Source organism: Pezoporus wallicus, unplaced genomic scaffold (assembly GCF_028554395.1).
Source record: "Pezoporus wallicus isolate ANWC-B61680 ecotype Strahan unplaced genomic scaffold, APGP_CSIRO_Pwel_v1 contig_13223, whole genome shotgun sequence".
NCBI classification, from domain to species: domain Eukaryota; kingdom Metazoa; phylum Chordata; class Aves; order Psittaciformes; family Psittacidae; genus Pezoporus; species Pezoporus wallicus.
In genome coordinates, this window is record NW_026638627.1 from 42662 (window position 1) to 70531 (window position 27870).

The window sequence follows — 27870 nt, forward strand, 5'->3', positions numbered from 1 at the left end:
ATTTCAAACTGATCTTCTCTGTTACCAAAACATATGGATTCTCTCAATACTCTTTAAGTTATACTTTGTCGTATTTGTTAATACCAGGAATGAAATCACTAGATGATGATGATGACGACTTCTTATGCTTCAGAGAAAGAAAAGCAACAATTCAGCTCATTAGGGAGCTCTTCATTCAGACACTGAATTGTTCACATTCATATACTCATTGACCCAAAGCACCTAATTAAACACAGGGTTAAGAGTTATCCTTTTGCATTTTCAAAGAGCTAATGCAGTTACCATGTCTCATCTCCAAATGTGAACCTGAAACAGGTTAATATGCAAGTGTTCTGGTCATCTCCGATGGGGCTAAATTCCCCGCAGTGAACTGAATAAGCAGCCTGTGCTGCTTAAGGAAGACAAAAATCAGATCCTCAGTACCTTGATGTTAATTCATTCAGACAGCTATCAAAGACCTTTGCTTAACCAGTTACCCACATTTTATCATTCCTGATGAGATGCCAAATGTGACAAATTAGCACTTTCAGTCAATGAGAAGAAAGAAGTTATGGATGCTGGATAAGCTTCTGAATCCACTGCCTGGGCCTTCCACATTCCTCACCCACCTTTGCCTCACCCTTGAGAAAACAAAACTCCCCCTCTCTCTTCTTCTTCCTTTCTTTCCTGACTACCTCTTCATTCCTTAAATCCCTATGCATTCCAAGGGAATGGAGATAAAATTAGGATACCTTTCATATGGCCATTAAAATTAAACCACCTGATGCAAGCAGGAGATGCAGTACCAGATTTTGTTGGCAATCTAACTGTAAAAGTTAAGACTTACACATGACCCGTTTCATGAGCGACAACAAAAGCTGATGAAAACCCATCCTCGTGGTTGAGGGTACAGCTTCGGACTGGGTGACACATGCCAGTAACAGGGGCATATCCTGTTGAAAGAAGTCACATTTGATTCTTTTGCCCATTATATTTACTGTAAACGAGACCCCCCCCTCCATAATCTTACAAAGTAAGAAGAACCTAGGACTATTTTCTGGACTATTTTCTTTTGGTGGTTATTTTTTCTCTGCCTTTGCAATTGCTGTCAGAGTAAATGGCTAAAATCCTTCTGAAGTCTGCCTGACATCTCAGTTTCACTTCAAAGCCTGGACTCAAAAGAGAACTCAGACCCTCATCTCCCCCTGCAAGGTAAAGGGACCTCGGAAGTACCAAACACAACTGGACAGCCAAAACATGGTCTAATCCAGATTCTCCTTTATCTGCATTGATATAAATCACATGCTGTGAATTTACTTCCCCTTTCTTGAGTCATAAAGATTAATGCAGGTACCAAGTAGCTGGTGTGCTGTCTATAAAAACAAATCTACAGCCCAAACAAAACAAAACAAACAACAAAACAAAAGCAAAGTTGAATGCAAAGTGCTTGGAGTGTTCCTACTGATCCCTGCACACACACACACACACAAACACCTGGTGTTTAGAGACAGTAAATAGCTGGTTTTATACAATGTAAAGTAGCTTTTTATATAATAATAGTTGCTATTTTTATTATATCTAATAATAACAAGAGCCTTTTCTAAAGCCAGATGAAGAAACTGAAAGTTATGATCAGTCTATCTGCTCACCCCAACAAGATCAATCTTCAGTACATCTTTAAAATTGAAACTTAAGTATTTGCTGAATAAAAGCCTACATTGCTTTTTGCCTCAGGATCACATAACAGCTTTGATGCTCCCAACACAAGAGAGACGTGGAGCTGTTGGAGCAAGTCCAGAGGAGGCCATGGAGATGCTGCAAGGGCTGGAGCACCTCTGCTCTGGTGATATGCTGAGAGAGCTGGGTCTGTTCAGCCTGGAGAAGAGAAGGCTTCAGGGAGACCTTAGAGCAGCTCCCAGTGCCTAAAGGGGTTACGAGAAACCTGGAGAGGGGCTTTGGAAAAGGGCCTGTAGGGAAATGGCTTTAAACTGACAAAGGGGAGACTGAGATTAGACATTAGGAAGAAGTTGTTCCCCGTGAGGGTGGTGAGGCCCTGGCACAGGGATGGGCTTTAAGGTCCCTTCCAACACAGACCAGTCTGTCATGATTCTGTAATAACACAACTGTCAAATCTCCCTCTTTTCTGACAGATGCTAGGCAAGAAACACCAAGCCCAGACAGTTCTGCTCCAGGTCAGCATTACCTTGCATACCAGCAGGCCCAAAATCTTGCCTGGTTAAGAAGATGGCGTGATCGTGGTGCTCAGAGTGGTTGGGGTCCGACTTCTGCTGCTGATGTGCCCAGCGGCAAACGTTCTCCAAGCTTCTGGAGGGATTCCCCCTTTCAATCAAGCTAATGGACTGAAAAAGAGCAACACATTAGACACAGAAGCTTCTAAGGCAGGGATTTCAGACAAGTCTGGATTTTCTTGGAACACCAACCATGTCCTCACTTCTATTTTCCTAATGCCCTATCACTGTAAAGTCATGACAGTCTTCTTTCCTGTGAGAAAAGAGAATGGGTATGTTAACAGTGACCATGCACATGTAATAGTACATCTTTAGGGCTTTTTTTTTTGTCATAGTTTAAGCCCAGCTGGTAACTCAGAACCACACATCCACTCACTCCCCCCACCACGGCCCCTCCCTCCCCCAACTCCCGGAGGCATGGGGAGAATTGAAAGAATGTAACTCCCACAGGTTGAGATAAGAGCAGCCCAGTAACTAAGGTATAACGCAAACCACTACTGCTACCACCAATGATAGTGATGATAAGGGAAATAACAAGGGAAGAGAATACAACCGCTCACCATCTGCCAGCCAATACCCAGCCCGACCTGAGCAGCGATGTGGGCCTTCTGGGTTAACTCCCCCCGGTTTCTATACTGGACATGACGTGCTGTGGTATGGAATACCCCTTTGGCTAGTTTGGGTCAGGTGTCCTGTCTCTGCTTCCTCCCCGCTTCCCCTCCTCCCTGGCAGAACATGAGACTCAGAAAGTCCTTGGTCAGAGTAAACATTATTTAACAACAACTAAAAACATCGGTGTTATCAGCGTTGGTCCCAGGCTGAAAGTAAAAAACCCACAGCACTGCACCAGCTACTAAGGAGGAGAAAAATGACTGCTACTGTTGAACCCAGGACAGTATCCACTCCTTATTCCATACCATTCACGTCATGCTCAGATCCCACATTTTTCAATATACCATAAATCACTCTTGTCTCATATACATATATATACATATATACGTATATATACACATCCACACAGACACAAAGAGAGAGATATTCCCTAGTGCATGGACCAATCCCTATAAAGCTGCTGAGTTCATCCAGTCCATGATGTCGGGCTCCATCTCTTGTAACAGTCTTTCAGAGCAGGAGAGACAGTGTGCAGTGTGGGGTTGTTGCCTGCTGATGACATCGCAGAACTCGTCTGGTCACTGCTGAGCTCCTCTGTTTTCATCATTCTTTGTTGGGATGATGGTCGAGGGAAGTTAGGGCCAGTCACTGGTGACGTGAAGACATCTAGCTGGTGGGCCACAAAAGTGCTACATAGCAGGCAAACAGCATACAATTGAGTTCATTGGCTGATTTCCCCTAAAATCAAATCCCCTTGAGGTACACATCGGACTTCCCTAGCTTCCCACATTACCCACCAAGTATATCCGGGTCCCTGAGCAAAAGCAATCCCACGAGTGGGTTTGCCTTTACCTGAAGCAGGAATAACCCAGACTGTCTTCCCCAGCAAATTCCTTATGTGCACCACAGGTCACTTTATCCCCTTCTACAGTATGTAAAAGTTCTGATGGGGCTGGACCAGTGCTGTTGGCAGATCCTCTGATGTTGACCAACCAAGAGTAAATGTGTATCCCAGTGTTTGAAAGTTCCACCATGTTACAAAAATCTAGCCAATCTGTTTTAATTGATTTTCATTATAATTAATATCGAGAGACAATAAGCAAGCAGCGCTGGGTGCGCCGGGGAGTCTCCGCTCTGCCCGAGACGCACAAGGGGAACTTCTAGCGATAGTCTCTTATACTTTTTGGTTTCCCGGGCTTCTTGGGTTTCAGCCAATCCTGTTGTCTTCTTTTCCCGGGCTTCTCCACCTGTTCTTAGGGTCTTGTCTCCGGGTGAAGAAATATTATATCTATCACAAGTCTGACCGCCATCTTAGCCCCTATAAATTCCACTCCTTATGTGTTTATTTATTCAGCGAACAGATTTCACAACATTCTGTAACAGGACATACCTCTAAGTTACCTCCCCCCCCCTCCCCCCCCAGAACATTCATGCAATTTAAACAGTGAACAAAATGTTTCTCTGCACAATGTTCTGGTTGACCCAGGGGAATTATTCCCTTGTTTCTTCTTCCTCCTCACTGTGGTACTGACAGGGACACATCATACCCTTTGCACATAGCACAGTGATCACAAGGGATTCCATCTCCACACAAAGTGCAATGATCACTAGGACCCCTGAGTTGCTGACATGAATCACTCTGATGTAACTCACACACCACCCATTGCTCTCAGTGTAGTTTTTAACAGCCCATTGTACCGTTCGATTTTCCCAGAGGCTGGAGCATGGTGGGGGATGTGATATACCCACTCAGTGCCATGCTCTTTGGCCCAAGTGTCTATAAGGTTATTCTTGAAATGAGTCCCATTGTCTCACTCAATTCTCTCTGGGGTGCTGTGTTGCCACAAAATCTGTTTCTCAAGGCCCAGGATAGTGTTCCGGGCAGTGGCGTGGGGCACAACGTATATTTCCAGCCATCCAGTGGTTGCTTCCACCATGCGCTTGCCTTGGCGGGTTGGTGGCAGTATGATATAGTCAATCTGCCAGGCCTCCCCATATTTATACTTCAACCATCGTCCTCCATACCAAAGAGGCTTTAACCACTTGGCTTGTTTAATTGCAGCACATGTTTCACACTCATGAATAACCTGGGCAATAGTGTCCATTGTTAAGTCCACCCCTCGATCACGAGCCCATCTGTATGTTGCATCTCTGCCCTGATGGCCTGAAGTGTCATGGGCCCACTGGGCCAAAATAATTCACCCTTGTGTTGCCAATCTAAGCCCATCTGAGCCACTTCAATATTAACAGCTTTATCCACTTGTTGGTTGGTCTGGTGCTCCTCAGTGGCCCGACTCTTGGGTACATGGGCATCTACATGACGTACCTTCACCACCAGGTTCTGCGCCCGGGCAGCAATATCTTGCCACAGTGCAGCAGCCCAGATGGGTTTACCTCTGTGTTGCCAGCTGCTCTGCTTCCATTGCTGCAACCACCCCCACAGGGCATTTGCCACCATCCATGAGTCAGTATAAAGTACTGGCCACTTTTCTTGTTCAGCAATGTCCAGGGCCAGCTGGATGGCTTTCACCTTGACAAACTGACTCGACTCACCCACTCCTTCAGCAGTTTCTGCAGCTTGTCGTCCAGGACTCCATACAGCTGCCTTCCATCTCCGATGCTTTCCCACAATACGGCAGGACCCATCAGTAAACAAGGCATACTGCTTTTCACTTTCTGACAGATGATTATATGGTGGGGCCTCTTCAGCACGCATCACTTCCTCCTTTGGTGACAGTCCGAAATCTTTGCCCTCTGGCCAGTCCATGATGACTTCCAGAATTCCTGGATGACTGGGATTTCCTATTTGAGCTCGTTGTGTAATTAGTGCAGCCCGCTTACTTCATGTAGCATCAGTTGCATGATGTGTAGAGGAGACCCTGCCTTTGAACATCCAGCCCAGCACGGGCAAACAGGGTGCCAGGAGGAGCTGTGCTTCAGTGCCAATCACTTCCAAAGCAGCTCGAACCCCTTCATAGGCTGTCAGTATCTCTTTCTCAGTTGGGGTATAGCTGGTCTCAGATCCTTTGTATCCCCGACTCCAAAAGCCAAGGGGTCCAACCTCGAGTCTCCCCTGGAGCTTTCTGCCAGAGGCTCCAGGTAGGATCATCTTCCCCGGCTGCTGTGAAAAGCACATTTTTTACATCTGGCTCAGTCTGGAAAGGTCCAAGGGCTACTGCATGAGCTATCTCACGTTTAATTTGCTCAAAGGTTTGCTGTTGCTCAGGGCCCCATTTAAAATCATTTTTCTTCTGGGTCACATGATAGAGAGGGCTTACAATCAAACTGCAATTTGGGATGTGCATTCTCCAGAACCCCACAGCACCCAAGAAAGCTTGCGTTTCTTTCTTATTAGTTGGTGGGGACATTGCTGTTATCTTGCTGATCACAGCTGTGGGGATCTGTCTACATCCATCTCGCCACTTTTTTCCCCAAAATTGAATCTCTGTGCAGGTCCCTTGACCTTACTCCATTTTATGGCAAAACCGGCTTTCAGCAGGATTTGGATTATTTTCCTCCCTTTCTCAAAAACGTCTTCCGCTGTATCACCCCACATGAGAAAGTTGGGGCTGTTAAGCCTGAAGAAGAGAAGGCTGCGTGGAGACCTCATAGCAGCCTTCCAGTATCTGAAGGGGGCCTATAGTGATGCTGGGGAGGGACTCTTCATTAGGGACTGTAGTGACAGGACAAGGGGTAACGGGTTAAAACTTAAACAGGGGAAGTTTAGATTGGATATAAGGAGGAAATTCTTTCCTGTTAGGGTGGTGAGGCACTGGAATGGGTTGCCCAGGGAGGCTGTGAATGCTCCATCCCTGACAGCGTTCAAGGCCAGGTTGGACGAAGCCTTGGGTGAGATGGTTTAGAGTGAGGTGTCCCTGCCCAAGGCAGGGGGTTGGAACTGGATGATCTTAAGGTCCTTTCCAACCCTAACTATTCTATGATTCTATTGCCGGTGTTCTGGAGCTTGCCCCTGTTCCAGTGCAGTCTGGATCACTCCATGGCAGATGGTAAGGCTGTGTTTCCACCCCTGGGGCAGTCAGTTCCACGTGTATTGGATGCCCCTCCAAGTAAAACTGAACTGTGGCCTGCACTCTGCACTCAAAGGAATTGAGAAAAATGCATTGGCAATATCAGTTGTGGCATACCACTTGGCTGCCTTTGACTCCTGTTCATAATGAAATTCTAGCATGTCTGATATGGCAGCACTCAACGGTGGTTACGACTTCATTCAGGCCACGATAGTCTACTGTTAGTCTCCATTCTCCATTAGACTTTTGCACTGGCCATATGCGGCTATTAAAAGGCGAGCGGGTCCTCTGATCACTCCTTGGCTCTCCAGTCTACGGATCAGCTGATGGATGGGAATCAGGGAGTCTTGGTTGGTGCGATATTGCCGCCGGTGCACTATTGTGGTCGTGATTGGCACTTGTTCAGCGGTGAAGTTCCAAAGCACTGGAGGGGCCCACTGGCCTAGATACTTGCCCATACTGTCCCACACACCCTGCCACTCATGACTGTCCACCCTCAGGGAAAATCTCGTGGTCCTCCTATATTGCTGTCTAACCCTAGACAAGACCCAAACCCAACTCTGCTGAACTTTTTAGATCAGACAAAATGGTCGTGGGTAAAACACACTCTGTGCCAACATGGTGATCATCATCACAATCAGCAAGCAGGTCTCAAGGGTACCCAAAGGCCATCCAAAACCTTCAGAACTCTCAACTGATGTTGTAAATAGTCTGGTGGGGAATCTGGGAACGTAAGGGAATGTCTCCTTCATAGGTTGACCACTTGAGTAGGGAAAAAAAGATGTGTAATTGCTAAACACTTCCATGATATACCTCCCAAAGTATAGAGGTGATGACCACACTGGGAATGCAAGCCAGATCAGTTTCATAATCCATAAGTCTATTGTATTACAAGTCATTACCATGAAGTACAGCGAAACAAGAACTTTAGCCCAAGCCCCCCTGCTGATAAACACTAAAACAGCAAATACCAGCTCTAAGTAAGGTACGACATGCTGAAACTCTGAGATCAAGAGCAACAACTTTGAGAGACAATAAATCAGCATTGTGATGAGTGCCTATTAATCCGAAACAATGAATGCTTATCACAAATACGATTAGACACACTCTGGTCAGATCTGTTGTTATCTCAGTCTTTTGTGCCCCACACTGGATGCCACAAAGAACAGTCAAGGTTTAAGCCCAGCCAGTAACTCAGAACCACACAGCCACTCACTCTCCCCCCCCAGCCTCTTCCTCCCCCCACTTCCAGAGGCATGGGGGGAATAATCGAAAGAATGTAACTCCCATGGGTTGAGATAAGAACAGTCCAGTAACTAAGGTATAACACAAACCACTACTGCCACCACCAATAAGAATGACAAGGGGAATAACAAGGGAAGAGAATACAACCGCTCACCACCCACTGACACCCAGCCTGACCTGAGCAGCAATCTAGCCCTTCCAGATAACTGCCCCCAGTTTATATAGTGGGCATAACCTTCTGTGGTATGGAATACCCCTTTGGTTAATCTGGGTCAGGTGTTCTGTCTCTGCTTCCTCTCAGCTTCCCCTCCTCCCTGGCAGAGCATGAGACTCAGAAAGTCCTTGGTCAGAGTAAACATTACTGAGCAACAACTGAAAACATCGGTGTTATCAGCGTTGTTCCCAGGCTGAAAGTCAAACACACAGCACTGCACTAGCTACTAAGAAGGAGAAAAATGACTGCTACTGCTGAACCCAGGACAACAGTTCAATGAGCTTTCATAACATCTAGGAAAGTAACTGTCTTTTTGTGTATAGCCTGTAGTGTGCATGACTTGATATTCGGACTGAATAAAGACATTTCTTTCACTGGAACTTGCTTTCATTCTGGACTGCCAGATGCCAATGTGACTCAGTTGAGGTGACTGAGCACATAGTGACATACAGCCTATGTGGAAGAAGCGAGTAACATAATATAAACACACAGGACAATGCCTCATCTGGTGTGAAACACCCCAAAGCCAGTACATGTGTGCTGGTGAGCACAGATTAAACATCTGGTGCTGTGAAACTTCTGCTACAGCATGTGCCTACAAGCTCAGTAAATATAATTACAAGGGAAGCATCAAACTGGTCTTTGACATGGCCAAATACAACTGGTTCAGAGGCTTGCTTACCTTTGCGTACCCCAACATGATCATCCGGACCAGCATGACATTTATGTGAATGCCGAGGGATTCATCATGGTAAATTTCATTCACCTGAGAAAAGACAAAAAAAAAAAAAATTAAAAAGAAAATCCCCATTTATGATACCAAGGGAATTTCCAAGACCATGTAGATGTTATTTCAAGTGCTTATACCATTACGCTCTTCTCAGAAAAGGACTCAAGTCTCAAACCATTTCCATGCAGTGAGAAATGTAGATGACACTTCCCATCGTCACATGTCAAGACTTCTCTCAAGTAAAATGGCCTTTGGACCAGGGCCACTAGAAAAGGTGATCAAGGAAAAGGAGACTTCAAGTTCAAACCCTGCACATATGTATCTGAATGCCTGATGTCACTCATTTGATAAACACAATGAGGGAGATGAGGTTATTCCTGAAAGCAAGGTTATACAGTGTGTTCAAGTTCCCTGAGGGATTTAAAAGCAGATAAGAGTTTGCTTTAACAACAGATAAACCCATCACCATCCATCACACGTGGCCACCTCTGCTGTGCCATCTGGCCACTCTTAACTGCAGATGAATTTCAGGCTCAGTTCCTATTTGTTTCATGAAACATTTGTTTCACAAAACATTTGTTTCACTTCCATCAGTTTAAACACATGGGATGAGTATTTTCACAAGGAAAGCGTGTGTATTTTTGTTCATTTTGTAAAAGATTCTGCTGCCAGCAGCTCTCACTCAAGAAAATGTGCTGTCAACTTCAGCATAAGTTTGTCCTCAGAAAATACTTGAGGATTTGACTTAAAGCCATTTTTGTGTTCTGAAGCTCTAGGTTGGGAAGGCAGAATATTGAGACAATGACATGAACAATAAAGCTCCATTTCATAGAATTACAGACTAATTTGGGTTGGAAGAGACCTTAAAGCTTATCTAGTTCCAAACCCCTGCCACAGGCAGGGACACCTTCCACTAGAACAGGTTGCTCCAAGCCCCATCCAACCTGGCCTTGAACACTGCCAGGAATGTGTTTAGATTTGAAAATGTGAACAGTACTCCTGATTCTAAATCAATCTTAATGTTAACAGGCAAAGCATTTCCAAACCCCAGAAATACTTAAGAAATTTTCACCTGAAAGTTTTGAAGTCAACAGTGTTGCCAGAGACATTGACGCTATTGTGCACCTTACAGGGTAATGGTATCTCCAAATACACTTGATTTCTGCAAGTCAATGCCTGCCACCAAAAACATTAACTGCATGAAAGCACATAGAGTTTATGCAGTCTGGAAAGACTGACTACATTGACAACAACTGCTGGCCTGAGAAAACACCCATCCATAAGACAACCCCATGAGACCTCAAGACTCTACTCCTAGTTTACATCCCATCAGGGAAGAGCCAAGCCACAAGACAGAAATCCTGAGGTATCACTCCAGTTCCACTGCTCACTGAACCACTGAAATAATTCATGGTGAGTTTCACTTTGAAGAACTTCTTTTTTAGAAACAGCTAATACCGTTGTCCTACATTTTAGAGATAAATTAGAATTATGTGGTCACTTTTGTACTAAAAAGAGTGTTTGTGGAAGTGAAGCCAAAAAAAAAAAAAAAAAAAAAGCCAACCCAGAATTATGCAGATGGGTCAAAAATTGTTCTTCTTGAGGGCCTTCCTTGTGTCTGGGAAGATGAGAAATGGCCTGCCACCAGAGTATACATTAAGGGGCTAAAACATCTGCAGATTCTCAATAAAGTTACTCATCCCCTTAAAAACTAAATAAATACTATACTATGGGTAACTGGTGAAAAATAAATACTGCTGTTCAGAGGCTGGTATATGTGAGCAGGTTTAGAGTTTGATGGTTTTTTTTAGTCAGGCTAAACAGAATTTCCCCCCTTCCCCTCAAGGAAAAAGGTCATTCTGAGCTGTACAGACTGTGAGACTTGGCACAATGATTTTAACCCATGGGTTTTAGAAAGGCAATCCCTTTTAGGACCAGCTAAGAACAGGCTGTCAGCAGGGCAGTTTCACAAGGAATGAGCACAGAACTCAGAGTGCATGTCTTGTGGAGCCAGTATTCCGAAGTTTAATTATTCATCTCATATTTTCACCCTATTAACACAGCATTGCTCTCACAGAGGTCTGTGTCAGAAAAAAACATTCATAATTTACCTTATGCCAAGAAACAAGTCTCACAGGACTGACTTTCTTAGAGGCAGAATGGAATTAACCTAAAGAGTCAAGCTGCCTTCAAAATTTCTCCTCAACCCCATCTTATACCCCATTCTCTGTGGATTACTTGCTCTACTACAGGGTTCCCACAAGGAGCAAGTTCGTATGTATGTTGTGACTGAGTCATAGAATCATCACAGAGTGGTTTGTGTTGAAAGTGAACTTAAAGCTCATCCAGTTCCAACCCCCTGCCATGGGCAGGAACACCTTCCATTAGACCAGGTTGCTCCAAGCCCTGTCCAACCTGGCCTTGAACACTGCCAGGGATGGGGCAGCCACAGCTTCTCTGGGCAACAAAACCACTCTATCATTCTATTACTAAAGTCTTGACAGCAACAAGTAGACTGCTACAAAACTGTTCCTTCCAAACCAGGCAAGGATCTTTACTGCAGTTAACCCACAGCTTCCCAGGGAAGCAGGGTTTTGGCTGGCAAAGGCTTGGTACTAAGAACTACTCCCAGCAGATGGAGCAGTAGGTGTTTAAGGAAAGCTGGAAGCGTTTGGGACTGTGCAACAGCTCTGCTATTTACTAAGTTAAATGCTTTTAAAACCAAAATTACAATATTCTGAAATCACCTTTAATGAAGATTCATTGCTGTTTCATGAGGTATGTGGTGAAAAGAAAATGATCCCCTGCAAGTACTGTACCAAGAGTATTTTGTTACCCACATGAAATAACAATTTTTCATCTCAAACTTTCTGGATTCAAAACTTCATTTGCTTCCATGGCTGCCAAAACTACATTACCTCCTATTTCACATTCAGCAATAAAAATTACCTGTGGTGTTTGGGACAGCCACAAAGAAGAGGAAGTGATGGAGAGATAAAGAGCTGCAGGTAGTGTATGTGAATGAAGACCCATGACAGAATATTTAGACTTATCCAGCGATGCCTGTTCTTATTGAAGCTCAACATGAAGCTCTCACTGACTAAAACCTGCTTACAAAGAAGGCGATGCCCACAAAACTGCAATGCTGAGTGGACAGTGATCACCAAAAGAGGAATTCTGTCAAAAGCAATTTGGAGTTTGAGAATGAATGATGCATGGAGGTATCATCTAATGGCTCTAATTAATCTAAGGATCATCAATCACTCTAATGGCTGATTTGGAGTTATTCTCAAGAAAAAAAAAATAAATTGAAAGATATAAACACTGCCAAGTCCAAAACTGCTTGGAATCCCTCAGTATGACCCACTGCCCTCTAAGTGTACCTTTCTGATCTCAGCTGCTTTCCACTGTACTTCTGCAGGGTCTCCAAGGGATGCTCCACGGGGGATTAGCAACAGTGCCAACACTGTTAACATCTGGGAGATGGAGGCTACAACTCCCCATGTGCTCCTAGAAAGGTAAAATCAGGAAATGGCTGATCCTACCACCTCAAGGAATTCAGCTGCAATGTGCCTGTGATGGGAAGGCCATTGACCTACCCAAAACAACTCCTGTGAATGCCATTCTCTCCAACGGGTGATTTTAGCAACCTGGGCTGTGGGATAATGGTAAAGCTTCACCAAAAAGCTAGGGACCACACTAGATTTCGTTGCTTGATTCATTATCACATTTGGGCTTCTGACTCCCAGCGTGGACCAGTAACACCCATGTCAGATGCTCTGCTGATGCTGCATTTTCCAGCCTGGTTCTCAAGCCAAGAGTGCGTAGGAATGTTGAGCATAAAGAAACACCTCAGGAATTTCTTCAGCTGAACCTGAACCTCCAAGACCTGAAGTTCTCAAGGGCATGGCAGGGTTGGTTTCAGCAAGCCAGCTCTGGCAACTGAGAACAGTGTAGTTTTGTTGACATGGGATTGTGACCAGGATAACCAGGTTTGGCACAGGGTTGAAGGAATACCATTTAATGCAGCTTATTTGCACTTCATCATATTTGTTCTTTTGAAGCCAGCTTGCATATGCTGCAGTACATGAGGCAAAAGTGCCCTTAATCTCCCTGCTTGGGAAGACAAGTCCCAGCGAGTTACCACCAGCCTGGCAGAAATCCCCATGAATACTTGTTACACCAATCACAAATCGCTTTTTGTCTAGAACCTCCCATTATTAAGAAGAGTAAAAGATACAAGTTTTAGGTATGCAAGGTTTGGTTCTTAGACCTTCACACCACTAGATCCAAAACTAAACCTGAACCAAGTCAGTTTCATGTCTATCAATCAGGCAAACTGTGCTGAAATGAGTGGAACTGACTGCACCAGCTGCAGTCCTAGTGGCTGATGATCTTCTAGGAATATGCAAAGACTTGCTCATGCGCATTTTTGACTCCCTCAACCCTAAAAAAGAAGCTTCTGCTAACAGAAAGATAGTTACTAGATGTACATTCACAGTCATGAAAGTCTTCTGGTTGATTCACCAGTATCTCAGAGGTGATTCACAGAGCATCCTGGGTTCAGCAGCTGGTTTGTCCTCAAAGACCTTCACCCCGACCTTCCCAACACACCACACTCAAAGGCTTCCTGTACGTGTGTCAGAGGAGGGGAGGAAGTTACCCTTAAATGCACATACACCACTCAACATCTCCTTATCATCAAACAGGTTCTACAGCATCCATCCCCCTCTTGTTAGAGAGCAGCTTCCCTGGCATGCAAAATCACCACAGTGACCTAAACCACAAAAGCTCTCCATTGCATGAACAGTAGGAAAGGTCCAAGACCGAACACAGCTCCAGGCTCTAAACCCAGCACACTAAATTCTGGTTTTCAGCTACAATGTGTGTGTATGTCTTATTCGAGATTTATAACACAGCATAATTCTGTACAGAGTTATTCTAATTCTACACCGAGTTTTGCTGGTTTAAATTAATTTGGAGATTTTTTTCCTCTTCTCAAATCCTATGGATTACATTTTTAAACTGCTGATCCTCATTATTTTGGAAGCTAATCTAATATCTAATCTAATCCAAAAGGAGGTGCTGAGGTTTGGCATCTCACTGCACACCCCTGCAGGCAAATGGGGCAAAGCTTCGACCACAGAAAGGCATTAGGAGCAGAAGATGCTCTAGAAAAAATTATCAGTGCAAGCACATGAACTAACCACAAATCAAGGACTGAAGGTCAAACACACTCTATATGCTGACTGTCTCTCCTGGAGGGGAATGCTGTGTGCTAAAAGGAGCTGAAATGGGGTTTGGAGATGATGGGTAGAAGTTGTTTTGAATGCTTTGCAATAGCAAAAGGATTGAATTCTCTCAGTTAGAAATGATGGTGGCTGATGGGACGTAAAGAAATGCCATAAAGATTGTTTGTAAGCCTAAGGAATCAGTTTTAAATTACTCCAGGAATACAAAGGTGAGTGTAAAAAATACAAGAATTTCTACATTCACCAAGTCATTATTAATAGTAAACATACTTATAATCTGTCCTTAGGATATTGTTTTTAATTTCTGGCAAACCTTATGATCCCCACCACACTGAGATGTATCTATGAAAGTTTGACACTTACATGCTTAAGAACAGGCCACACATTGCAAGGGATTATACATCCCCTTCATATTCCTTTCATGTTTTTATTTCAGATTTCCTCTAAGATAGGAAAAAACAGAAAATGTTTAAGCTTGAGCAATTCTAGCACTGAATGCTGGTATATTAACTGACTTTCAATGCACAGTGTGAACTGTGCTCTTCTGTAACATGAATTTCCATAGAATCTGATCATGTAGCTCCAGACTCTTTATCTTTAAATATGGTATTTTGCCATTGATTTTAGAGCCAGAAATGTACATATAGGCAAAAAAAAACCAACCAAACAAAAAACACAAAAAAACAAACAAAAACCAAACAAACACCTTGCTAAGCCCATGAGACACTCCATGATAAAGCAGTTCTGTAGGTGTCTGCTCTTTTGCAGCTTCTATATGAACACCGGCATTGCCACATGAGTTAAGGAACAGACACGGCTAGAAGGTCTGTTTTCTTTCAAAGAGCCATTGGGTGTTTAGAACACGTTTTTGCACAGCATGTTTATCCTTTAACCAGGCTTCCTTCACAACTGTGTTGCAGGAGAAGCCAGGATTTATTACGCATGTATTAAGTTTACATTATTTCCCTACTGTTTCTCAACTATTTCCAAATTCTTGGAATTATCCTAGAAAACTACTGTGAAAAAGATCAAAGGGACATCTTGAAAAGAGAGAACTGTACCCAACAGCAGACAAAATGATCATATTTATATTTTTACCATGGTCTCTTAGATACTCCTGAAGAGTCAATAAAAGCCTGTGTCATTCCAAAACAAACAGTACAGCACTTTGGAAGATACTCACTATGTTCATGAGGGTGAGGAGATAGTTTTGAACGTGTTCTTTGCCATGGAATCGGATGACAGAGTCATCCACGCCAAGCAGCACCTCGATGTTGTAGTCGTCATCACCCGCATGCCTGCGTCGCCTCAGGGTGCTATTTAGCTGCTGCTCCACTCTGCTGGATAAGGAACTCAGCTCTCCAGGGACACCCAGAAGAGACTCTGCAAGAAAATGACAGGCTGAGAGCTGGGCTTGTGCAGCCTGGAGAAGAGAAGGCTCCTCGGAGACCCCACAACAGTCTTCCAATACCTGAAGGACTTAACAAGAAACCTGAAGAGAGGCTTTAGACAAGGGCCTGTAGGGACAGGACAAGGGGGAAGGGCTTTAAACTGACAGAGGGGAGATTGAGATGAGATCTAAGGAAGAAGTTCTTCCCTGTGAGGGTGGTGAGGCCCTGGCACAGGTTGCCCAGAGAAGCTCTGGCTGCTCCATCCCTGGCAGTGCTCAAGGCCAGGTTGGATACGGGTAACCTGTTCTAGTGGAAGGTGTTCTAGTGGCAAGGGGTTGAAACTGGATGAGCCTTAAGGTCCCTTCCAACTCAAACCAGTCTGGGATTCTATGAAATATTAAGACATTAATGTCCATTCTGATTCTGTTTCAGAAACATCTTCACCTGTGTTTCAGAATCATCCTCACCTGTAGAGTCATCATTTCCTCGGATAAAATAAATCAAGAACTCTAAAGAGATTATTCTGGTGGTGCTGGAGGAAGGGAAATCACCAGATACCCAGTGAAAAAACTAATTCAACTATGTGGTTCTATAGTATATCACACACTTGTGATTTCAAGCATAAAATTCATCCCTAAGGAGATCTAGGCCAAATACTTCCCTTCCTAACCCAGAATTACCCCCGCTGCTTTTCTTGCCTCAAATCAGGCCTTTAAATACACTTCCCTGTCAATGTCACAGAATACTGGGTGGGTTCTTGAAGACACTGGTCAAGGGGTAGGGTTCAGATGAACCATTCTGAACTGGCTTTTAAGGGGTATGTTCAACAGCCTATAGCTGTAATCACTCAGAAGCTGTTTTTTCTACTTAGTACAGCAAAGCAAAACATCACCATGGACTTTTGAAGGCAAAAAAAGTCACAGCTGTTACTTAGTTCTTCCTAAACCTAAGCCAGCACACCAACAGGCAATAAGGAATTAACAGATGCCTGTTTGGACATATTATAGTGTCCTCACTGGGAACCGGTGTGTTCTTGTGTCTGGCTCCACGACAGGCAAGGAGCATCCTCATTCCCCCACTCTTCCATTTAGAAGAAAGAGATGATACAACACTTAAATACACATTTCTTCCTGCTCCATGAACCTGGCAAAACCCCCCTGCATCCCATGGATAGAAAGGAGTGTATGGTTCTGCCTTCCACTTGTGTTGACTTGTACTGAAAAGGAGCATTTCCCCAAATGAGAGCAGAGCTTTTGAGCCCTTTTCCTCTATGCTGGAGCTGATGAAAGCCAAGGTTGTTGCAAGTACACACAGACTGGCCCTTCACATGCTTCCAGCCAAGACTTCCAGTAAAGTGGATGTAAGTTTTGCTTGTGGAAGGACAGCAGGACCAGGCCAATGTTGCAAAACATGCTGGATGGCCACACCACTGGGAACATCAAGCTCTGAGCCTTCCACCTCGTGAAATGTAATTTACGCATTTCTTTCCACAGAAATCCCAAACCTCCCCTGACTGGACTTGGTGGTGAAAACTCAACTGTTTCACCCGGCCTGGCAGGCAGTGTATTCCACGAGAGGTACCAGGACTCCTGAGGATATTCATAGAACCACAGACTGGTTTGTATTGGAAGAGACCTTAAAAGCTCATCCAGTTCCAACCCCCTGCCACGGGCAGGGACACCTTTCACTACACCAGGTTGCTCCAAGTCCTGTTCAACCTGTCCTTGAACACTGCCAGGGATGGGGCAGCCACAGCTTCTCTGGGCAACCTGTGCCAGGGCCTCACCACCCTCACAGGGAAGAACTTCTCCCTAATGTCTAATCTTAATCTCCCCTCTGTCTGTTTAAAGTCCTCTTGTTCTGTCCTTTCAGGCCCTTGTCAAAAGGCCCTGTCCAGTTTTCCTCTTGGCCCCACTCAAGCTACAGCTTGTTGGTAAGGACCCAGCAAGCCTCATACCTCACTGGGAAGTGAAACAGTGGGATCTTCTCCCTAAATTCACCTACTAAACTGCTGTGCCCCATCCAAACAATCCAGGGTAGTAAAAGTGCTCTATCTGTTCTCACTTGTCTGTTTTCCATAACCTAGCACTTAAGGGGGTCAAACAATCAGAACCAAGCCTCGGTTACATGTACTAATGACAGCTCCTTTGGAAAATGCTGCAATCTGCACCGATCACCAAGCACTTAACAGGACATAAGGGCAAAGAGATTGACAGCGTGACACAGGAGAAAATAGACCAAAATGACAAGATGCAATGTTCCCATAGCCCAGTCATTAAACCACTTTCCTCGTGCCGTTGCTCATGATTCAGCTGAGTGTTGGGGCATTAGTGGAAATTCTAGAAGAGCTCACAGAGTCAATGAATCTTTTCATAGCATTAAAGTCCATTCCAAATGCTTTGACCAACTTCAAGTTATTTATCATAATGGATCACAATTAATTCTGGCTGATTCTTAAGAGTCTGTTCTGTGTTTGCTGGCTTCTGCTGAGGCACATGGAAGGGAGAGTAGCAGATACCTTTAGTGAACAGCACAAAAAGCCTCCTCAGATGTGTTCTGTTCAGGAGATGGCATTATTATTCTTATAAATGCAAAATGCACAAATCAGAACATGCCAGGCAGGTGGACACAAACACTTTAGATATTTTATCTAATCCACTCTACAGAAAGCTGTCCAAGTTTGCATCTGGACTGTGAATCACAGTGCTCCAAGTAAGACTAATTACAAAGCCAACCCCAATGTTTACTATGGAGTTGTAGTGAAAAGTATCCTCTATCTCCTTTCCGTACTGAGAGCTTCCCAGGTTTGGAAGGGAAAGACATCTGCAGTGCTAGGAAATGGGCTTTACCTATTGATACTGCCACACACTATTGGATCTCATGTCACAAACCCCAGCTAAGCCTCTGGAGGTCATTAGACAACGGTTAAAAAATGCACAGGCTGGGACTTCCGCTGGGCATGATTACAAGTTTTGCATTGAACAGAGTGTAAAGAAAATTGGCATTCGAAGGAAAATGCACAATAATCTTTGCGTGTTAAACCATGGCTTAGGAAATCCTCAGGTACTTGAAGGTGACACAACTCTACTGAACATCTGCAACTATTTACATCCATGGGTGGTTTCAGCACTAAGATGAACAGCTGACAGGTAGGCAATGCTGCAGATGTGTTACCTGAATGCCACAGGAGTGCCTTTGGACACCCCCTTAACCTTCATGTTGGAGCTGCTGTCACCACATGGTGGAGAAATCCATCTTTCCTGATAAAACTCTTCTCTACAGTACAGAATAAGCAATTCAGACACAAGGAAAAGTTCAAGGAACAACCCCCTTGCTATGAGTGGGGAGAGATCACAGCAATGCTTACTGAAAGGAATTATTTAAATGAATCATCTGAAAACAAAAGTTCTTTGCAAGTTAATCTATCCGGTAGTGCTGAGTGTCTAAAACAGCCAAGAGGTGACTGTTACCAAAAAGCAATATTCTCTGTTACACACAGAGGAAACCAGTCTGCCTGTCTGGGGATTTGTGCTAGACAGACTAATCCTTCCTAATCCCATTCTGGAATTAGCTGTTTCGTTATCTCCTCTTTTTTCTTGTTTTGCTGCTTACCTGCATCTTTCACACCATGACCTCACCTGACAGAAAAAGATTTGTCTTTCCTCAAGTGAATCAGTCCTGCAAACATTTGGGTAGGAAGGGAGAGCACAGAGTGATGTATGCACATGTTCAGGGAGGTATTTCTTTTCTCACACATTCCTTTTTTTTCAGAAGGAAATCTCCCCCACATCCTTTGTCACTGTGTTTTGCTGAAAACCACGGCTGCTGACCTCGCCTCGTGCCACCTCTAGAGACCTAGAACCACACTGCTGGAATCAGATGGTAACTTTCTGTTCAGCAGATATATCTGTGAACCCTTCTACAGGCCAGGAACATTTGCCTCCCTTCTAAATCCTTTTTCAGAAACAACTTTTAACATAAACACCTACATCAAAAATTGGGCATGACTGTATCCCTGCTATATGCTTTCCTGTATTAAAAGAGGCCAAAAAGACATTCTGGGTTACAGCACGTATCTTTCCTAGAGTGTAATTTTAAAAGAATGACTCTCTGCCTCTTCCCCTACTCTTACATAAAGCTGGGATCTGCTCAAGTCTAATTTCATGAGTTGTCATTGAGCAAACCTAAGAATACCTAAAGAGAACCCTAAGCATGGAAGATTCTTACAATCTGATTTTATATTGTAAAATATATGGGCTGAATTTTGTGATACACTGCCACTGATATCAGCAGTATAAGTACACTGCACTGATACCTCTATCTATCCATCTACCTATCTATCTATCTACCTATCTATATCTGTCTCTGTATCTCTACCTATCTCTGTACCTAACTTTGTTTGTCTATCCCTGTATCTATCTATCTCTGTATCTCTATGTATATACGTTCCTCATATATGCTTACTTGTTTAAGGAATAACAGGGTCTATCTTCAGAATCAGATGGCTACAGCCCTGACTGCTTCCCTCATGTCTAAGAAAACCCAGCAAATAAGAGAACACACAACCTCTGAGATGTACATCCAAGTACCAGCAGAGATTAGTGCAGTGTCAGTATAAACCTGCCCACAGTCATTGTGCTCATTCCCATAAAGCTCATCCAATTCCAACCCCTGCCATGGGCAGGGACATCTTCCACTAGAGCAGGTTGCTCCAAGCCCCGTCCAACCTGGCCTTCATGCATCATTAAATCAATCTGAAAATAATTTTTATTCCACAAAGGAGCACACTTACAGAGTCTTTGGATCCATAATTTCAACAGTGCATTGTAAAAGGTCAGGGCAATTCAGAAAGGGGGAGAAAGTACCTTGAAAGCCCACCACATTTTGAAAACACAGGTGGCATTCATAACTTATTTGCTAACTCAGAACTTTCTGGAAGAAGAAATGCTGGATAGCTTGAGCTGTCTGCAGTTTTAAGCAGCTTCCCTGAGATCCATAAAGCTTCAGAAGATTTGGCATCTGAGCCAGCTGTCAGCTATGTGGGGAAAGAGGAGTGGAGGGCACTGGCAGGAGACCTGTGGTCAGGTCTCTGCAGTCCAAAGTGACCAAGAGACAGTCACCTAATGCAGACTAGTCCCAAGAAACATCATATGCATGCACCTCTGGGCACAAAGGAACAGAGAGCTCTTCCCAGTAAGCTTCGGACAGCAACCAGAAGTCATAATTATCATGTGGCTTAGAGGCAGATTATTTCCTCATCTCAAACCTTGACACCAGATGTATTAGCAGGAAGCATCATAAGCCAGCCTAGAAATTCCCACACCATGAGAAGCAGAAGCACACCCATCTCACATCTGGCTTCTGACCATGGCTAATTGCGAAGTCGAAGCACTGCATGGACAGCAGAGGAACAGTCCCCAAAAACTATCAGTAAATACATGGATAACTAGAGCAAAAAATAGAACCCGAAGGCATGCAGTCACATTTTACAAGACCCTGCATATATAAACACATTTAACACCACAGAACTTATATCAGAAGTTTGTCTTTCCTAGCTCCAGAAAAATCCCTTATGATTATCTGACATTTAAAATGGACCACACCATCTGCTTTGTCACTCTTGGACATGTGTGCCACAAATGACCCTCTTAAAATACATTTCTCATTAGAGAAGAAAGGTTCTGCTAACCTCCAGTTCACCACCTGATAGTCCTCTATAATAGAAAAGGAAAACTGGTTTCTAATATGCAGTATTCAACACTGTCAGCAATCAGCTCATATCTTCCTTGCTAACCATCCTTTACTTAGATCTTTGCACCCAGGATTTTAGCCACCATCTCCTTAATAGACGAAGAATTCCTCAGGTCCATTCAGATAAGTATTTCTCATTATTTAGCATAATTAGTTAATTTGTTGTAAGGAATCAAACTGCCAAGGATGTCTACCACTACTGTCTATAATGGCAGCTTTTTTCCCTCTCCAGTATGGACAGACCAGGGGACATGAGAGGACAGGATGGACAGGGTGCTGGAACAACTAATCTAGGTCATGCTTTGCCTAGAAAGATCGGACCAGGTGATCCTTAAGGTCCCTTCCAGTTGGGATTCTATGAGGACTTTCTGAACAGATGGCAATCTCCTTGAAGGACTGACAGCTGGCTATTGATCGTTTGATACTACCTGCATTAGTCAAAATGACATTTATTCTGTTTTATTCCAATTCTGAAGGGTTGACCTCCCTTGTAAACCCTCTAAGCTAACCTGATAATGGATCCATGAAGAGATGAGGGGTAGCCATGTCAGGACTGACCACCACTGCTACTTTAGCCCTCCCACTGGTCTCAGAGTCTGTACTGGCAGTGGGAGCTCTAAACCTCTGGAATAACAGAAGCCATCAACAAGGGGAAATTTTCCTAATAAAATCAGGAAACTGATTTTTTAAGTAGATAAACTACAGGAGGCATGGGAAAGAGGAAAAGCCAAGATCAGGAGAACAGTTTCTTAATCATAAAAGCTTAACAATATTCTTCTTGGAATAGACTTTCTTAACTATATTCCCGTATGTATCATTTCCTCTCAGCAAAGCTGCTCTTCCGTGTTCTGCTTTGTTGGACACCTAACTACTACTTAGTTAATTTCACTCAGATCAAGGGAGAGATCTGTCTACATACAGCTGCTTAGTTTTAAATGCAGGGAAAGGAATTTGTTTCTACACACATGGAATGTGTTACTGCCAGAGTAAGTATGTAACAGGAGCACAGCATGGCTGGTGCTCACCCATACTCCCAGCCACAGACATTACCTTTAATGTCTACTGTCAACAGCAATTACTCTTTGATCATGGCAAGATCTTTATCTGCCTTAAGCCTCTCAAAGTCTGCCAAGCCTACTACACAGTCAGGATGGAGCACCAAGACAGAACCAGCTCCATTTGATACAGGATTCTTTGGAGCAAGGGAGCATGCCCTATTGAAAGCAGAGCAGTAGTAGATAGACAGATGATTCTCCTTAGCTCTTGTGGATGAAAGGTGTGGAGCTTGGTAACTACCTAGGGCTTCTACATGCCACCAATGTGAAATTTAAAGGTGCATTTCAACTACACACCTTAAAATCTGTGCTTTGGAGCAGCTCTGCAAATGACACAGAAATCTGATCCATGCAAGGAGAAAGCTCTTATCTGCTCAGGAAAGAGTTCTCGCCCTTCTCCAGGACAGCTCCTGTATTCTCCTACCCATGGAGAAACAGAAGGAAAGTTCCCCTTCACTGAGTACCTTCAGCCGATGGGCTCTGTGTTACCAACACAGCCCAAGCCAGAACTACTGTCCAGCTGGAGAGGGGAGCTACAAATGTCAGAGGTGAAGCAGCTAAGATTTTCCAATAATGTAATTATGAACAGTGCAAACACATAATAAAAATCCAAGGAAAAACTGTCAGTTCTGAAGAGGTGGGGCATGGCAACTTGCTATTTGAAAAATGTCGAGGTACAACAATATTTTGATGGCAACATACTGGAAAACCCAAAAAGGCCTTTTAAGGGTTTTCTGCTGTAAAAGGAAATAGACATGAATACACTTCTCGCTGCCTTGCACTCTATTTCTTTCTAGCTCCCATACATTCACATCTGTCCACAGAAGAGGTATAACAGAAGTAATAAATGGGCCTGTTTTCCCTCTAAACTGAATATAAGCAGGTATAAAAGGCAAAATTACTATTTAGCACCTTCAGTGTCTCTTCTTATAGGTTACAGACACAGGGATGGGTTTGTTGGTTTTTAATGTGTCCAGGTATCGGCTGTGACTGACCTGGTTGCACAGATGTGACTCTCATCTTCCTTTCATACAGAACAGCTCTGGTAGATCAGGACATACACATCAGGCACTGGTCACAGTATTATTACTGTATTATTAGAAAACAGATTTTGTTTCAGAAGAAATATTTAAAGCTGCCATTTTAACACAATTGTACCTACAGAAGTGAATGGGGTAGATAATGTCATGTCTGTAAGAACAGCCTACAATAGGTACCCAGCAGCTGCAGGAGCAATCGCATCCCAGTTTAGATCAGGAAAAAGTACTCTGATTGACCAGTCTTTTTTTCCCTTTCATCACACTTGAGGTTTCGACTTACTTTTTGTGTTAGTAAAATTAATGAAAAGAATCCAGTTTCATTTCTAAGGGAAAATAAGAAAGAGAAAATCATCCAAGCTGAGCTGGTAGAGCCAAAAGGATAAAACAGTTAACCTGAACACTGAGAAAGATGTTCCCACAGAGTATGCTCATATGGACAAGAAGAGGATTAAGCAAGCACCATGGCTTGGCTAATGTTAAAACAGAACTTGACCACTGATCAGCATTACCTTAGTGCTCATAGATAAAGATGGTGCTTCACTCAAGACATCATGGATGAGAAACAGTCCTTTGAAGAGCAATATACAGAGAAGGGCTTCACTGAGCACTGACAAAATTAAAGCATTGGAGCATTACCGCTACAGATAAAACCTGCTAGTTACACCAAGTCATTAATTCATTAAAAGACAAGAGAAAGACTTAACAGCCACTTGGCATAAGCTACAAAATGTTGACATGGAAAGAGCATTAAAGGGTTTCATTAAACATCTGTGTTGTCCAATCTGCGTTGTTTCTTCTGTGCTCTACAATTAATTCTATGAATGATTTTGAGACACACCACCTGGTACACAGTGATTTTCATCTCCAAATGCTCAATGCGCCACTGCTTTACCAACCCCACCCCAGAGAGTATTTTTCCAGGGGAGGTTTCACGGAGCAGCACTCACTCTGTGACTCCATGTGTGCTTCCCTCACATGGCCACCAGCACAGACTAAAGCTGAGGCTGCAAACAGAATGGGCAGACTCAGCTGTTGGATGGCTTATGAAGAGATAAGCATTTAAAGGAGAAGAATGGAATTCATAGTATTCAGTCACATAAAAGGAATAACTGAGTGTGTAAAGCTGGAAAAAAAATGTGTAAAGATATTTACACAAAGGAAAGAAGTTTAAACACCCTTCAAATGATGCCACGAGTCACAAATCAGGGGTTGTTGGATAATGGGTCATTTCCTTCCACTATCTTACCACCAGTTACTCATGAATGTAGCTGAAAGCATAATTGTCCTTCATTGTTCACTTGTCACTAAGTGGATTCCAACCATCTGACATGACAAAGTCCCACAGCTGCTTTCTGGAAACTGGCCTTTGGAGGAGCCCATGCACCTGCAGCAATTCCAACCCTAGTCTGAGGCAGGGCTCCTCCATTGATAACAACCTCATGCTGCTGAAGGACGTAGGGCTGTGAGCTCTCTGTATGTACCCCAACGGATGGCAAGTAAGGACAACTCTGGCAAAGCTCTCCTGGCAGTGGAAAAATAGGTTTAGCCTGGAATATGGCAATTCCTACCTCAACATCCCCAGCTAAGACTGATTTGGGCAATCTGTGAGACTGTGGAGCTCATCTAAAGCCCAGTGGCTTCCCTGCAAAGACTACTGGTGGGATTGGGTCAAGGCAATGCACATGGATTGTGTGTGTGAAGATATTGAGTGATGCATTCCAACATCCAAACCATCAACATCTCATCCTGTAGGAAACACTGCACATTGTTACCAAAGCTGGCTTTCTTCAAGAGCACCATCTTATGTACTGCACACACATCAGATTACGTTAGGTATTAAGCTGTATAAAGCTGAATTTTTGAAGACTGTTTCGTTTGGCTGCCAACCCTGCCTCAAGCTGAAATGCTTCATTTTTGAACTTGTGCACAAGAAACTGCTGGAATAATGAAGATGGAATAATTCTTTTTGGAAAACCAACTAACCAACCAACCCCTTGCAAACTTCAAGATTAAAAATATATTCCAGATAGCCCTTCCAGGTTGATAATTCTGATTCTTTGTTACAAAATACTACTCCATGTCCCAACACAGATTTTTTGTGAAATCATATCAAGTCAGTTAAAGCCTCTCCTGTGCCCCAGTTATAGAATCATAGAATCATAGAATAGTTAATGTTGGAAAGGACCTTAAGATCATCTAGTTCCAATCCCCCTCCCATACGCAGGGACACCTCCCATTAAACCATGTCACGCAAGGCTCTGTCCAACCTGGCCTTGAACACTGACAGGGATATGGCAGCCACAGCTTCCCTGGGCAACCCATTCCAGTGCCTCACCACCCTTACAGGAAAGAACTTCTTCCTTATATCCAAACTGAGCTTCCCCTGTTTCAGTTTTAACCCGTTACCCCTTGTCCTGTCACTACAGTCCCTAATGAAGAGTCCCTTCCCAGCATCCTTACAGGCCCCCTTCAGATACTGGAAGGCTGCTATGAGGTCTCCACGCAGCCTTCTCTTCTCCAGGCTCAACAGCCCCAACTTCCTCAGCCTATCTTCATATGGGAGGTGCTCCAGTCCCCTGATCATCCTTGTGGCCCTTCTCTGGACTTGTTCCAACAGTTCCATGTCCTTTTTATGCTGAGGATACCAGAACTGTACACAATACTCTTAAGTGAGGTCTCAAGAGCAGAGTAGAGGGGCAGGATCACCTCCTTTGACCTGCTGGTCACGCTCCTCTTGATGCAGCCCAGGATACGGTTGGCTTTCTGGGCTGCAAGTGCACACTGAAGCCGGCTCATCTTCATTTTCTCATTGACCAACACACCCAAGTCCTTCTCCACAGGGCTGCTCTGAATCTCTTCTCAGTTGTACATTTTCTGTATGAGAGAACTTTGAAATGGGAAAGGAGCGGTCCTGAGTGAAACCCAGTTCTCAAATCTCACATTCCTTATGGAGCAGAACCTCTCCCACTCACAGTTCTGGCTATAATAATATAGAATATGACCCACATGTGACATACAAAACCCAAACAGTTTGACATGACCTACATACTGATGTCACAGTATTTTCAGTGAAAAACCAAGCAGATAAGCACCTTTTGAGTTATAATTTTGCCTGTCACACCACAAAGCTGGTTTGCAAAGAGGAGAGAATCCCACATTAGCTTTCCTGTTTCCCCTCAGGGAGGGGAAAAAATGTCTCCTGCAAGACCCCAAACATTGCACCCTCACTAATGGCCACAGAAGCTATTTCATGCTGGATTCATTACCCTTCAATACTTTCTTTTTTCATATAGACTCTTATACAAAGCTACACTTTTTTTTTTTCCATCTCATCAAAATCCCACTACTGAGCCAACCTCAACTGTACCTCGCACAGATGTGTTATGAATATAATTCACAGTGTTTCCACACAGGATATTTTCATCATTCCTCTCTCCTTCTCCCCATTCCAACCCTCTCCAAAATAGCATAGTAATAAATTCTCACATTCCAACCTCCATCTCTTTATGCCTTGAAGGATGGTGCCATCAATGTGTGCTTGAAAAAGGAGCAATTTGAATACAACATTTGAATGTTATTGATAGAACCTCACCGTAACGTGTGAATACCCCACATGCCATTTATTTGTGTCTCTCTCTATGAAGCTGCTCTGTGAAGCCAAGGATCTGACTGCTGGAGGAGTGTTGGCAACTTTATCTGGCGACCAGTGTCCCATTCTTGCACCTCTCTCCATTTCCTGTACGATGGGCTTTAATAAACCCTCCTCCTCCTGGTTCATTAAAAAGTCTGGTGGAAAGCTAACAGAGACAGCTAACTATAATAGTAACTATAGTAGTAGTAATAATAATAATAATGGGTCTGACTATAAAAGAGAGAGTCCTCCTCAAAAGGCAGACGTAAATGCTAGAGAGAAAGCAGCTGTAGGGTCTCTCCTCATACATACAACACTGCTGACAGACTCAGAAGGAGAAAAAAAGCTTTTAAATTTAAGCCCAGGTATATTCTCTTTTGGGAGTTTTCCTGGGAAGGTTAAACCCATTTTTATCCTCAAGTAACTTCTAACTAACACTGATGAATGGCAAAACTTCTGAATTCTCAGACTGCTGCACGTTAACACAGATACAAGCAAAGGACTCTTTAACCATACACGCTAAATGTGTGTATTTGGGAAGATGAGTACTGCTAAAGCTCAAAGTGAACTGAGATATTGACCTATTTTTCTTTTCTGACTGAAAAGTCACTTCAAAAAGTGTGAGTACTTGATCTTAAAAAAATACATACCTTGAATGAGTAAGGCAGAGAATGAACTGAACAGGTCCATATG

The 27870-nt window shown here is 43.6% G+C and overlaps 1 protein-coding gene across 1 annotated transcript in view; it reads right to left on the bottom strand.

Moving 5' to 3' along the window:
* The window catches only part of ADAMTS3 (ADAM metallopeptidase with thrombospondin type 1 motif 3), a 98242-nt gene that overhangs the window by 20497 nt on the left and 49875 nt on the right, over positions 1-27870 (bottom strand). Inside the window, exons 5-8 of the mRNA XM_057411625.1 lie at positions 15493-15692; positions 9010-9093; positions 2183-2339; positions 827-932 (exon numbers count right to left, since the gene is read on the bottom strand). Of these exons, the coding sequence (XP_057267608.1) occupies positions 827-932; positions 2183-2339; positions 9010-9093; positions 15493-15692 (547 nt within the window). The remainder of the gene's footprint in view (positions 1-826; positions 933-2182; positions 2340-9009; positions 9094-15492; positions 15693-27870) is intronic.